Source organism: Carcharhinus amblyrhynchos, chromosome 27 (assembly GCF_965287045.1).
Source record: "Carcharhinus amblyrhynchos chromosome 27, sCarAmb.v2.hapA, whole genome shotgun sequence".
Lineage (NCBI taxonomy): Eukaryota > Metazoa > Chordata > Chondrichthyes > Carcharhiniformes > Carcharhinidae > Carcharhinus > Carcharhinus amblyrhynchos.
This window is the reverse complement of record NC_137350.1, coordinates 26,817,252-26,830,896: the sequence shown is the minus strand read 5'-3', so window position 1 is coordinate 26,830,896 and position 13,645 is coordinate 26,817,252. Positions and strand designations below refer to the sequence as shown.

At 42.8% G+C, this 13,645-nt stretch overlaps 1 protein-coding gene across 2 annotated transcripts in view; it reads left to right on the top strand.

The window, feature by feature from the left end:
- The first annotated feature begins 10,374 nt into the window (after positions 1-10,374).
- Positions 10,375-13,645, top strand: part of wnk4a (WNK lysine deficient protein kinase 4a) — an 85,406-nt gene continuing 82,135 nt past the window's right edge. For both annotated transcript variants that reach the window (XM_080213824.1, XM_080213822.1), the window contains exon 1: positions 10,375-11,600. In XM_080213824.1, coding sequence (XP_080069950.1) covers positions 10,938-11,600 — 663 coding nt within the window. In that variant the 5' untranslated portion in view covers positions 10,375-10,937. The remainder of the gene's footprint in view (positions 11,601-13,645) is intronic.

The following is a 13,645-nucleotide window of genomic DNA, read 5'->3' as shown; positions in this document are numbered from 1 at the left end:
CATGTGAAGGCCCGTTGACCTCGGGCAGAATTTTGCAGTTTTGGGGTAAGGGTGGCTAGAAAATCCCACCCTCTATCTGCCCTCTTAGCTGAATGGAAAATATCCCACAGCATCATTTTGAAGAACAGTTATCTGTAATATCCTGACCAATTTCTATCCCTCAATCAACATTACAAAACAGGTCATTTGGTCCTTGTTACATTACTGTTTGTGGGAGTTTGCTGTGCACAACAATGGCTGCTGTTTCCTACAATAATGCATAGTCTCCAGAAGGATAGAATCATAGAATCCTACAGTGCAGAAGGAGGCCATTCGACCCATTGAGTCTGCACTGACCACAATCTCACCCAGGCCCTATCCCCATAACCCCATACATTCACCCCTATGACACTAAGGGGCAATTTAGGATGGCCAATCCACCTAACCCACACATCTTTGAACTTTGCACTTCAATGTAAAGTGTTTGGGTCACCTATGTGGCCATAAGGAGTGCTATAAAACTGCAAGCTTTCCTCTCGTACATTTGCTTCTGAAAATGAAAGATCAAAATTCAAAAACACATGAATGATTTTAATAACTAGAAATACTGGATGAACAAATCTTCACCCATGTCACAACAATATTGCTGTGTGCGCCAGATGTAACCTTACTTATTATTAGTACAGGGAAAAGGGGGTTTTATTCTCTATCCGGTTTCCTCATATCTCAACGCAGATGTTGGGTGACCAAATTGGAAAAATGTTTCACTCTGAAGCCCTGGCATTCTTTATTTTGATGACCACAAAATTTCTAATGCAACAAGGATCAACCATCAGTGAGGACTTTTTAAACCAGCATATGTGCATGGTTGGTGTACTCCCCTCTGTACAACAGTATTATTTCCAAACTCCTGCTGCCTCACAGCGCCAAGGACCTAGGTTCAATTACGTTCTCGGATCACTGTCTGTTTAAGAGTTTGCACGTTTTCCCCATATCTGCATGGGCCTCCTCTGGATGCTCCAGTTTCCTCCCACAGTCTAAAGATGTGCGGGTTAGGTTGATTGGCCATGACAAATTGACCCTAGTGTCAGGGGATTTGCAGGGTAAATATGTGGGGTTATGGGAATAGGGACTGGGTGGGATTGTGGTCAGTGCAGACTCGATGGGCCTAATGGGCTCCTTGCGCACCGTAGGAATTCCATGATAAAACAAAGTAATGTATTAGTTAACCAATAGTTTTCAAACACATGTTCATGCCATCCATATCCCAGCGCTGCAACAAGGGGCTTTACACAAATGAAAGGTTTGAAGGAATAAAGCCAGAGGAATGCAGTCATGAGGGTAGAACAAATCAGCACCCGTTCTATCAAAATGAACAGTCATGCATCACTCAAGTTGAGTCTATTAAAAAATTGAACAGCTGTTTGCAGCATAGACTGATAGCCTCATATTAATGAGATGAAGGGCAAAACACGTGTTTGAAATGTCACCCATGTTTAGAACTTTATCTCTGCTGGATGCTTAACTTCATAGCAGCTGCAGTAAAGCACTCAGGCCAGTAGGTGATCTAAATCAATCAATGAAACCTCGAACCACACTCGCCCATAGCGAGATCCTGTGTCGCTAGGAGATCTGTACAACTTCATTTTTGCTAAAGGTGTTTGTGTAATTGTAGCATCATGTATTTCCAGGAACATTTCTGAGTCACACAGATCATCAAATTTATTCTGGCCCAAAGAGTTTTCAGAAGTAAATGGACTCTATCACACCTTGATTGAGTCATTCTTCCCATGCATTTCAGGGGAAGCTACACAAACAAATGAGGGAGAAGGGACTAGAGGATTACGATCGATTTAAATAAGGAAAACTGGGAGAAGGTTTAAGTGGAGCATGAACACCAGCATAGACTGATTGGGCTGAATGGCCTGTTCCTGTAATTTATATTTTATGTGATTCTGACCCCTTAACCTTGCACGCACAGTGTCTGCACCTGGTAGCTTTATTGGAGCACAGATCTAGAAAGACAGATTGATAATATTGGCCGGAATTCTCCAGCCATTCACACTCCGCCACTGCTGCCAGCGAGAACAGAGAATTTGGTACTCAGCCAAATCTCCATTCACTACAGCAGGACTGGAGAATCCAGTTATCTTTTATTACTATAGAATGTCCAAACATCTTACAGCAAATGAAGTAATTCTGAACTATAGTTGCTGCTATAATTCAGGATATGCCACACTATGGACTCCCACAAACCACAGTGCGAAAATGATCTATTTACTGTGATATTGACTCAAGGACAATGGGGAGAACTCCCCATGGTCTTGTTCGAGTGATGGTATGGGATCATTTAGAGAGAGAGATGGAGGCGTTGGTTTGTCTCACATCACAGTGGTACCTCCGACAGTGCAGCAATCCCTCAGTATCCAAGTATGGAATAGTATTTCCTTCCGTACAAAATGCCGCATCCCCTGTCTTAACATGAGCAAAATCACTGGAATTATGCTTCTAAATTTTTAATTACATTAAGAGTGCCTACAGCACTCTGCAGCCAGCATGCTGCTGACAGCATTCTGCAGATGCCAAATTTGTGTACAATTGTAAATTGCTTGTGAGTTGGCCTGAAACTGATAGGCACATTCCAATTTTCTAATTTCTTACACCGAGCCGTTAAAACTAAGCTATATGAGACTTTGTTTCCTTAACGAAAATTAGACTTTGTGGCCTTAAAAGGACACATACCACACAGCAGAACAGCACATTGTGTTTTACACGGAGTAACATGCTGTCTTTAGTTGGTGCAGATCATTCAACTAGCCTAAGCAGCAACAACATCAGAATTCATTCGTATATAATAAACAGAAGGCAGCAATGATTAGAATGTAAGCACTCTCGTATGTGACGTTAGACTCTCTCAATGAGAGTATTTTCTTGTAATCACCTCCAGCCAGCCACTATTCTCCACAGCTTTGGAATGATGCTGTGCAAAGATTAGATTTGAGATGACATCACCAGTAAAATAGTAGATCAGAGAATTTCATACAGATGAGCTACGTGAGATTATGTAATTTACTATCAGTTATTTATTTTATACCAACTGTATCATCTTCTGATTACTGAACAGTTGCAATGTTTTGGAAAATTACATAGGATATTACAGCACAGAAACACACTATTCGTCCCAGTGATTCTATGTTGGTGTTTTAACTGCCCACAGTCCTCCTCCCATTTTGTTTCATCTCATCCTTTCAGAGAATATACATTTTGCCAGGATAATTCAATGTAATGAATCCTGAATTCTCCCTGACAGATTGTACAGCAAAACCAGTTCTGAAGTTCACCACTCGGGGCGGCATGGTGGCACAGTGATTAGCACTGCTGCCTCACAGTGCAAGGGACCTGGATTCAATTCCAGTCTCGGGTCACTGTCTGTGTGCAGTGTGCACCTTCTCCCCATATCTGCGTGGGTTTCCTCCAGGTGCTCCGGTGTCCAAAGAAGTGCACGTTAGATGGGTTGGCCATGCTAAATTGCCCTTTAGTCTCAGGGGCATTAGCATGTAATATTAGAATACAAATACATGAGTTAACAGTGATAGGGCCTGGGTGGGATTGTTGTCAGTGCAGGCTTGATGGGCTGAATGTTCTCTTTCTACAATGTAGAGATTCAATTACTGTACTCAAATAAAGATAATGACAATTCCTCCCTCCTTAGTTACAATCATTTTATAAAGCAAATTCTGACATTCTGAACACAGGTAGAAAGAAGATGCCATAGTTTGCAAAAGGGGATTTAAAAACCGCATTTAAAAAATGCTCTTGTTTTTGCAATGCTGCTTAACCCAAATGGCCTATTCTGCTGCTATTATTGAATGAGGTGCTATTATAATATGATGATGCTGTAAATGTAACCCTTAATTATAGTGTGGCACAATTTGACCCCAGCGTTTAATGTGGAGGTTGTACTGCATGCATTTTTAGAACTGTTGATGAAATCCCTTTGTCTCGCATTAATGAAAGTAATGAATAATGATTTAGCAGGAGGGCTGTTTAGCACAACTACAACACTGTCAACGTATAGCATTAAGCAGCTCATTTGAAGTGATAATACTGAACATCCTGTAATTCATTACTGTACAAAAATAAACACAAAAATGATAGCTTTAACAATGTATACAGCACAAATTAAGCTTTGAGTGTTTAAGAAATCATGGAACTAGATTTATTCTTTACAGAAAGAGCCTGGCAGCACAGCATTATTTGAAATAACATTTTGTGACCATGGTCTTTTATGATTAACAATAATATTTTATGCACATTTTACAGCATGCATTTAACTCTATAAATATATTTTCCGTATGACAATGGAATATTGTTTGTCTCAATATGTGGTTGGAATACTTTGCAGCCATCTGGACTCAACATTGAGGTCAACGGTTTCACATCATTCCCCAGCTCCCAGTTTCCCAAGAATAAGGTGCTTGCAATGCTTGCTGTTGTAATCTACACCTCTTATGGGCCTATCTTTTGTTTTGTTGCTTGTCCCATTACCATCTGCTTTTGCCTTGCACCATTATCCTTTTGGTCATTTAATCTCTTGCCAAGCTCATTGTTACAACTCTTTTGCTTTTCCCTCTCCTCTCTGCCTTCCCTGTCTCTGTCAAGCTTACAACCTGTGACACTCCTAACTTTGATAGTTAACAACCTGAAATATTCAATGTTTCTTACTCCACAGCTGCTGCCATACCTGCCGAATATTTCCAGCATTTTCACGTTTTCATTTCAGATTCATAGCGTGACAACCCCCCACAAAGATGTGCAGGTTAGGTTAATTGGCCATGCTAAATTGCCCCTTAGTGTCCAAAGATATGTACGTTAGGTGGATTTGCAGGGTAAATACGTGGGGTTACAAGGATAGAGCCTGGGTGAGATGCTCTGTTGGAGAGTTGGTTCAAACTTAGAGGGCTGAATGGCCTCCCTCTGCACTTGTACATTACAATATCGGCACAGTGTTGTATGTTTAAGGTGCAATTCTTCAGGGGGAGGTCATCATGAAGGAGTTCATTCAGGGCATCAAGTTCATATTGGCTCTCTGTAGAGCAATCCATTACCCCACTCTATCCCCCTGGCCCTGCAGATCTTCTGAACACAGGTGTAAATAAGACACCATAGTTTGCAAAGGGGAATAAAAACAATGCATTTGAAGCATATGTTTGTTTAATTAATGCTTCTTAACCCAAATAGCATGTTCTGCTGCTATTATTGAATGAGGTGCTATTATGGAATGATGATGCTGGAGATATAACCCCTAATTATTGTGAGGCACAGTTTTACCCCAGCGTTTAATGCGAGGGTTGTACCGCATTCATTTTTAGATCTGTTGCTGTGAGAGATCCCTTTCTATTGCATAAGTAAAAATAATAAATAATGATTTAGCTGCAGGGTTGTTTAGCACAACTGCAATACTGTCAATGTTCAGTATTAACCAGCTATTTTGAAGCGAGAGAACTGAACATCCTGTTATTCATTACTGTACAAGAAGCATTCATCCAATTTCCTTCTGAAATCATTGATTAGCTCTGCTTCCACCACCCTCGCAGGCAGCAAGTTCTAGCTCATTATGATTTGAAGTATTAAAAAGGTCTTCCTCACATCCTTCCTACATCTTTTGCCCAAATCTTATAACTGTGTACCCTTGTCCATGTACCATCAGCTGATGGGGAACACCTTTCCTTTGCCTACCTTACTGTAATGACTTCAATCAGGCCATTGATGTTGGCCTATTGGAATATGAACTCCCTGATTAAGGAGTCAATTGATAGGCCAATCAGGGAATCTTTTCCTTGTATTTAACTGTGAGTAACAGTTCTTCTGGCACTCCTGAAGGTAGACTGCTGACTGATAGCACTCTGTGTACTGTTGTTAGAATTGTAAATAAAGAAATCCTGGTGATGGACTTCTGCCTCCAAAGATTTATTACGTTTATCTTAGCTCATCATAATCTTGTACACCTCTATCAAATCTCCCTTCAATCTCCTCTGCAACAAGGAGAACAACATCAGCCTCTCCAATCGAACCTTATAGATAAAGTCCCTCATCCCTGGAGTCATTCTGGAAAATCTCCTCTGCACCCTCTAAAGGACCTTCACAGCCTTCCTAAAATTAGGTGATCAGAACTGCTTGCAATACTCTCGATGTAGACAAACCAAAGCTTTGTAAAAATTCACTTTCGTTTAATCCATTCGTGGGACCTGGACATCACTGGCTAGCCAGCATTTATTGCCCATCCCTAATTGCCCTTGGAGGGCAATTGAGCATCAATTACATTGCTGTGGCTCTGGAGTCATGTGTAGACCAGACCAGATAAGAACAGCAGATTTCCTTCCCTAAAGGACATTTGTGAACCAGGTGGCTTTTTCTGATAATCGACAATGGTTTCATGGTCATCAGTAGACTCTTAATTCCAGATATTTTTTATTGAATTCAAATTCCACCACCTGCCGCAGCAGGATGTGAACCTGGGTTCCCAGAATATTAACTGAGCCTCTGGATTAATAGTCTAGTGATAATACCACGATGCTTAGTTTATCTGCTTTTATACTCAATACCTTTACTAATGAAAGTCAAGGTTTCATATGCTTTACTAATTACTCTTGTAATATTAACTGGTAATAAGAACATAAGAACATAAGAAATAGGAGCAGGAGTAGGCCATCTGGCCCTTCGAGCCTGCCCCGCCATTCAATAAGATCATGGCTGATCTGTCGTGGCTCAGTTCCACATTCCCGCCCTCTCCCCATAACCCTTAATCCCCTCTCTTATCAAAAACCCATCAACCCGCTTCTTGAAAATATTTAGCGAGGCAGCCTCCACCACTTCAACGGGTAGAGAATTCCAGAGATTCACCACCCTTTGAGTGAAGAAGTTCCTCCTCAACTCCGTTCTAAAACGCCCCCCCTTTATCTTGAGGCTGTGCCCCCTAGTCCTAGTGTCTTTTTTGAGCGGGAAGAGTCTCTCCACCTCTATCCTATCCATCCCATTCATCATCTTATACGTCTCAATGAGATCTCCCCTCATTCTTCTAAACTCCAACGAGTACAAGCCTAGTTTATTCAGCCTCTCCTCATAGCTCAACCCCCTCAACTCCGGTATCAGCCTAGTAAACCTCCTCTGCACTCCCTCCAAGGCCAAAATATCTTTGCGCAGGTGCGGCGCCCAAAACTGCACACTGTACTCCAGCTGCGGCCTCACCAATGCCCTATACAGCTGCAGCAAGACCTCCCTACTTTTATATTCAATCCCCTTCGCTATGAAGGCCAGCATCCCATTTGCCTTCCTGACCACCTGCTGCACCTACTTTCAAAGATGTATGTCCATGAACGTCCAAGCCCCTCTGTCCCTGCACACTCTTTTAGAATTGTGCCTTTAAATCTATCTCACCTATTCATGGCCCATTTGTCAAAAGGCATCACCTTACACTTGTCTGATTTAAATTCCAATCTGCAACTGAATCTATATCCAGTTGCAATTGGTTGGTATCATCTTCACTATTTGCCACACCTCCAAATTTGGTACCATCAACAAATGTTAAAATGTTATGCTGTATTCCAACATCCAAGTGATTTAGCTATATCAAGAAAGCAATAGTCTTAACACTGATCCTTCTGGAGTACAATTGTCTACCAAACTTCAGTCTGAAAAAACAGTGGCATTGCAACAATAGTTACAATGGCTTGATAGTTTCTGTCCCTAAGACAATTTTTTAACCAAGCGGAAACTAATCCTATCCAGTGAGACTCAATTTTGTAAACGCATGTTTCAAATGGTACTTTGTCAAATGCTTTCTTAAGATCCATACAGACAGCATCAATTGCACTCCCTTTATCCACTTTCTTTGTTCTTCATCAAAAAATTCAATTAGTCAAGTATAATACCCCTTTTATAAATCAGTGCTGCCTCTCTTTAGTTAACTTAAACCTCTCCAAGTGCCTGTTGATTTTTTCATTGATTTTTTCTGAAGCCTTTCACATTACTGATTTTACACTGTTGTTACTGGGATTGCCCTTACACCCTTTCTTAAGTATGGTTGTCACATTTGCTACTCGCCAATACTCTGGCACCTCTCTTGTGTCTAAGAAGGTTTGAATAATTATAAGAAGCCCTTCCACTATCCCCACTCCTACTTCCTTCATCACCCTGGGATGTAAGCCATCTGGACAAGGTGATATACCTACTTCAAGCATAATCAGCCTTTTCACTACCTTCAGGAAACACACCCCATCCATTATCTCTGCCATCTCTGCTTCTGTCAACATTTAGTTAGCATCCTCTCAATAAACACTGATACAAAGCACTCATTAAATATTCTAGCCTTTGCCTTTTTCCCTAAGCACGTATATCCCTCTCTTACACTAAAAGACCCACATTGCCTTGTATAATTCTCCCTCTCTTACACTAATAGACCCACGTTGCCTTGTATAAATCTCCCTCTCTTACACTAATAGACCCACCTTACCTTGTATAAATCTCCCTCTCTTACACTAATAGACTCATGTTGCCTTGTATAATTCTCCCTCTCTTACACTGATGGACTCACCTTGCCTTGCCTCCAAATTTGGGTACCAGATTTTGAAATGTTACTCTGTATTCCAACATCCAAGTGATTTAACTTATATGCCGGTGTAAGATTTTGGGATTTTCTCGTGTGTTGATTGCCTCAGGTGTACTGTCTGAAAAGAAGCAGTTCCACTCTTCTCCTGAACAATATTCCTCTCTCAAAGCACCACTGCCAAAAACAGACTAACTAATGGCTCACCTTTGCTGAGATTTGTTGCTCTGTTTGCCTATTGGTAATAATACTGACTACACATCAAAATTCATCTTTAGTTTTAGAAGTTCTTTGGTTGGTTTTGGAGATAGAACAAAGAACATAGAAAAACTACAGCACAATACAGGCCCTTCGGCCCACATAGTTGTGCTGAACGTGTCCCTACCTTAGAGATCTGTTGGGATGATGCTTTTTTTTTGCTTCTTACTTTATAAATTATAACTTTATTACATTGTGATCAGGACCACTAGCTTAGTGCTTGAATAAGTGAGATTTTAATTTTATTATCAGATTTTTAACTCTTTGTCCCTTTGTAGGTTGTCCATCCCAGTTCTATCCATTGAGATTGAAAAATCAACCATCTCTAGTCCCATCTGCAGTATTCATGCTCCCATCAAATATCATTCCAATGTCCTTTAGGGGAGGGAATCTGCCGTCCTTATCTGGTCTGTCCTAAATGTGATTCCGGAACCACAGCAATGTGGTTGACTCTTAACAACCCTCTGAGATTGTTGAGTGAGCCATTCAGTTCAGGGAGCAATTAGGTATGGACAATAAATGCCAGTCTAACCATTGACACCCACATCCCATGAATGGAAAAAAGGACAGCTACATTCTCACGTTATTAACACAAACACACTTTTTTAATAAGTGGCTGTTACCATTTGTGTTCAACAGATGTAGGTATCGCTATCCCAAATCAATTATGTTATGGATACACCTACACATTATGGGCTGATAAAGGTAGTTTTGGGGCACAAAGGGAGACTATTTGTCTGTCAAATTGATTACCAGTCTGCTACTACTTCCGCAACATTGCGGTGTTGTTTTAGGCCAGTATGGTAGCACGGTGCTTAGCACTGTTGCCTCACAGCAAAAAGTCTCACAACATCTGGTGTTGTCAGACTTTTTACTGTGTTTACCCCAGTCCAATGCTGGCATATCCACATCATGACTACTATCGGCCTCACAGCGTCAGGGACTCCAGGTTCGATTCCCAGCCTGGATCACAGTCTGTGCAGAGTTTGCACATTCTCCTCTGTGTCTGCGTGGGTCTCCATTGGGTGCTCTGGTTTCCTCCCACACTCCAAAGGTATGCAGGTTAAGTGGATTGGCCGTGCTAAATTTCTCCTTACTGTTCAAAGATGTATAGGTTAGGTGGATTGGCCGTGCTAAATTGCTCCTCAGTGTTCAAATATGTGCAAATTAGGGAGATTAGCCACGGTAAATGTGTGGGGTTACAGGAATAGTGCGGAGGGGAGGGTCTGGGTAGAATGCTCTTTGGGTGAGTCCGTGTAGACTCCATGGACTGGCTGGCCTCTTTCTGCACTGCAGTTTTATAGTTGTCCCAAACAAGAAGTGTGAATATATAATCACATCAAGAACCCTCCATCTCCGGGGTGTGTGTCTTGAGGTGATAGTAACTCAGTTTCTAGCCAAGGGCCCCAGCGCAGCAGGAGAACGTGACAAGAGTTGAGTGAATGTGCTTCCTGATAAAGGGGGGGTTGTGTGCATTCAGACACTGATTGCCACTTCTGAGAACGAGCGTGCTAAAAAGGACGTGTGTCACACTCCCTCGGCACTTTGTGTACTGATCTCTCAGCCCTCGTTAAAAACTAGAGGGTTTTTTAAAAAAAATGAAGAGGGCTGTTTTGAAAAGTGGGGAAAAAAATGACATTTCATGGAGCACTGAGTAAACAAACACAGGCTGATCCCACCCTGCCAGGTATCACATACAGCCAATGGGCGCTGTGGGGAGGTGTTATTAACGCCTGGCTGACAGTAAAATCAGGCGTTAATGCAAAAGTGGGAGTAGTTTCTGCTGTAGCCTTTAACAACTGGCTTCCTTTAATTTTAGCAACTGGAGAATAAATGGGCAACAATTTTATAATCTGAAGCTGCCAGAGAGAAGAAAAACTAAACTAAAAAAAACTTTGGACAGTAGTTTGCTTCTGTTGAGAAGTTTGTATCAAGCAGAGAGGAAGTTTCAACATGTGTCAAGCAGAAGGGTTTGTGTTTTTTTTTAATATTGAGTTGATTTGACACCAGGAGTTAGGGATTGCTTTAAAGAATCAGTACCTCTCCAAAATAAAAAAAAAGTTTCCTGCTGCTGTTTGGGGTGTTTGTGAGTTGAATGAAAGAGGACTCCATGTCCAGGAATATGTCCCAGGCAGAGGTGGACCTGGCTGGATTCGGGGTGATCCCTTCCCCGCTGGATCTGGAACTGGATCGCTCGCCGCTGCTGAGCAAGATGCAGAGCCGGCGGCGGAGAGCTCCAGCCCGGGATTGCCGGAGGAGCCAGCCCCGGGGGCAGAGGAGAAGCTCCATCGAGCTGGGGGCAGACGGTCTGTTGGTCCTCCACCGGCCGCCCCGGCTGCAGGCAGTCCCGGATAGCAGCCCCGGAGGCAGCGGCGATCCCCTGCTCCCGCTGCCGTCTCCGTCCCCTCCGCCGCCCGGTAACAGCGGGCCGGGAACGGGAGCCCCCTCCGGCGCTCCGCCCGCTGGCCCGCCTCCCCAGCCGCTGCTCAAAGCCGCCGCTGCCGCCGCCACCGCTGCCAACAGCTCGGACACCGAGGATGGCAGCCCCCGTCCCCCGCACAAAGACTCCGTTTCCGAGCTACCCGAGGAGACTCAGATGGAACCGGAGGAGAACGAGGTGGAGATGAAGGCGGTGGACACCTCTCCCGACGGCAGGTTCCTCAAGTTCAACATCGAGCTGGGCAGAGGCTCCTTCAAGACTGTCTACAAAGGCTTGGACACCGAGATCACGGTGGAGGTGGCATGGTGTGAGTTACAGGTACAGTGGGCAGGGGAGAGGAGGGGGGGGGGGGTAGAGGTACCTGGGACAGAGTGCCATCCTTATCATTGTGTCATTCACAACCACTGCACACCATTATAGGCAACAAAACTACCTGTAAACTAGTTGTAAAGGAAGCAATGACTGTGTGGAGTTTGCATGTTCTCCCCATGACTGCGTAGGTTTCCTCCCATAATCCAAAGATGTGCAGGTTAGATGGATTGGCCACGTTAAATTCCCCTTAGTGTCCAAAGATGTGCAGGTTAGATGGATTGGCCACGTTAAATTCCCCTTAGTGTCCAAAGATGTGCAGGTTAGATGGATTGGCCATGCTAAGTTGCCGCTTAATGTCCAAAGATGTGTGGGTTAGGTGGAATAGCCATGCTAAATTGCACCTTGGTGTCCAAAGATGTGTAGTTTGGGTGGATTGGCCATGCTAAATTGCCCTTAGTATCCCAAGATATGTAGGTTAGGTGGATTTTCCATGCTAAATTGCCCCTTCGTTTCCAAAGATGACAGGTTAGGTGGATTGGCCATGTTAAATTGTTCTTTAAGTGTCAACTGTGCTACCCTGCCATCCCTGTCCCTCAATATTGTACAGGAGGGTCAACCTTTTACCAGAACTGACATTCATAAATCTTCTGACTCTAAAGCAAGACTATTACTCAGCTATAGCAAATGCCTATTGACTGACTTGCCTTGCAGAGGGAAGCTGAACCTGTCATCTCCTCAGTGGATAGTCAATGCATTGTGGTAACACTGCATTTCACCCTGCTGCTAGAACAGTTCAAAAGTTTATCATGAAATTAGCAATGCAATTGTTCTAGAGAGAGTTCCTGCCAATTATATGACCAGCTGTTCACATTTTCATAGGATGACAGTATAGTGGTTAGCATTGCTGCCTGACAGCAATGGGGGCCGGGTTCGATTCTGGCCTTGGGTGACTGTGCAGAGTCTGCATGTTCTCCGCATGTCTGTGTGGGTTTTCTCCCACAGCCTGAAAGTCGTGCTGGTCAGGTGGGTTGGCCGTGCTAAATTTTCTCTGTGTAACCGAACAGGCACCGGAGTGTGGCAACTAGGGGATTTTCATGGTAACTTCATTGCAGTGTTAATGTAAGCCTCATTGTGACACCAATAAATAAAATTAATGCTACTCTAATGCAACAGATCTAGCACTGCTCTGTCACCTGGTGAATATCAATATTTAGAGAGAGCAGAAAACCGCTTTCACATCTTTTCCATTCGATAGTTAGCTGCTGATGGGATTGAAAGATGGTAGGAAAATTGAGGGAGCCCCATCCCTCTCCCACCAATGTTCTTAAACTTCAATTGATGTGACACACAAGAGGTTATACACTATCAGCTCCAAAGGATTTATGCTGTTATCCCTAAAATTGCATTATAAATGCAACCTCACGTTAACTGAAGTGGTGAGAATCACGATCCAGGTCTTTTTGGACTGAAGTATATACTGGTTTACACATTGGTGTAATTATTGTTAATTATGTTTATGTGGTGTTTGGAGGAGCAGTTATTGTACAGAGAGTCTACTGGCATCGCTGTATGTTCTAGTACATCACACGCTTGAACATCAGTGTATTCTGTTGTTAGTGGTTTTTAGTGGGAGATACAGTAGCCGAGAAAATGTTTTCTCTTGTCGCTGCCGTGTTAAACTTTATTCTTGTTGTGTCCGGAACTGATTGTGGTTATTTGTATCTTCCTTCTTGCACTCAACTGTTCCTCACCTGGTCTTTTACATTCCATGCCCACTTTCAAGTTTGACAATGCATGGAGACATGGAAACCGCCATAGCCATGTAGTTAAGTTATAGAAGTTGTATAAATCATCATCTAAAAAAAAAGAAAATGCTAAAAATACCCGATAGGTCAGGCAGTATGAGCAGTGAAAGAAACTGTTAAGGTCAATAACCTTATTGCCAGAAGTAGAACCATCTGGAGATGTAACGGGTTTCTGGTTATCCGTTAATTCTCTTCCCCTAGATACTGTCTGATCTACTGAATGTTTCCATCATTTTCTGTTATTAT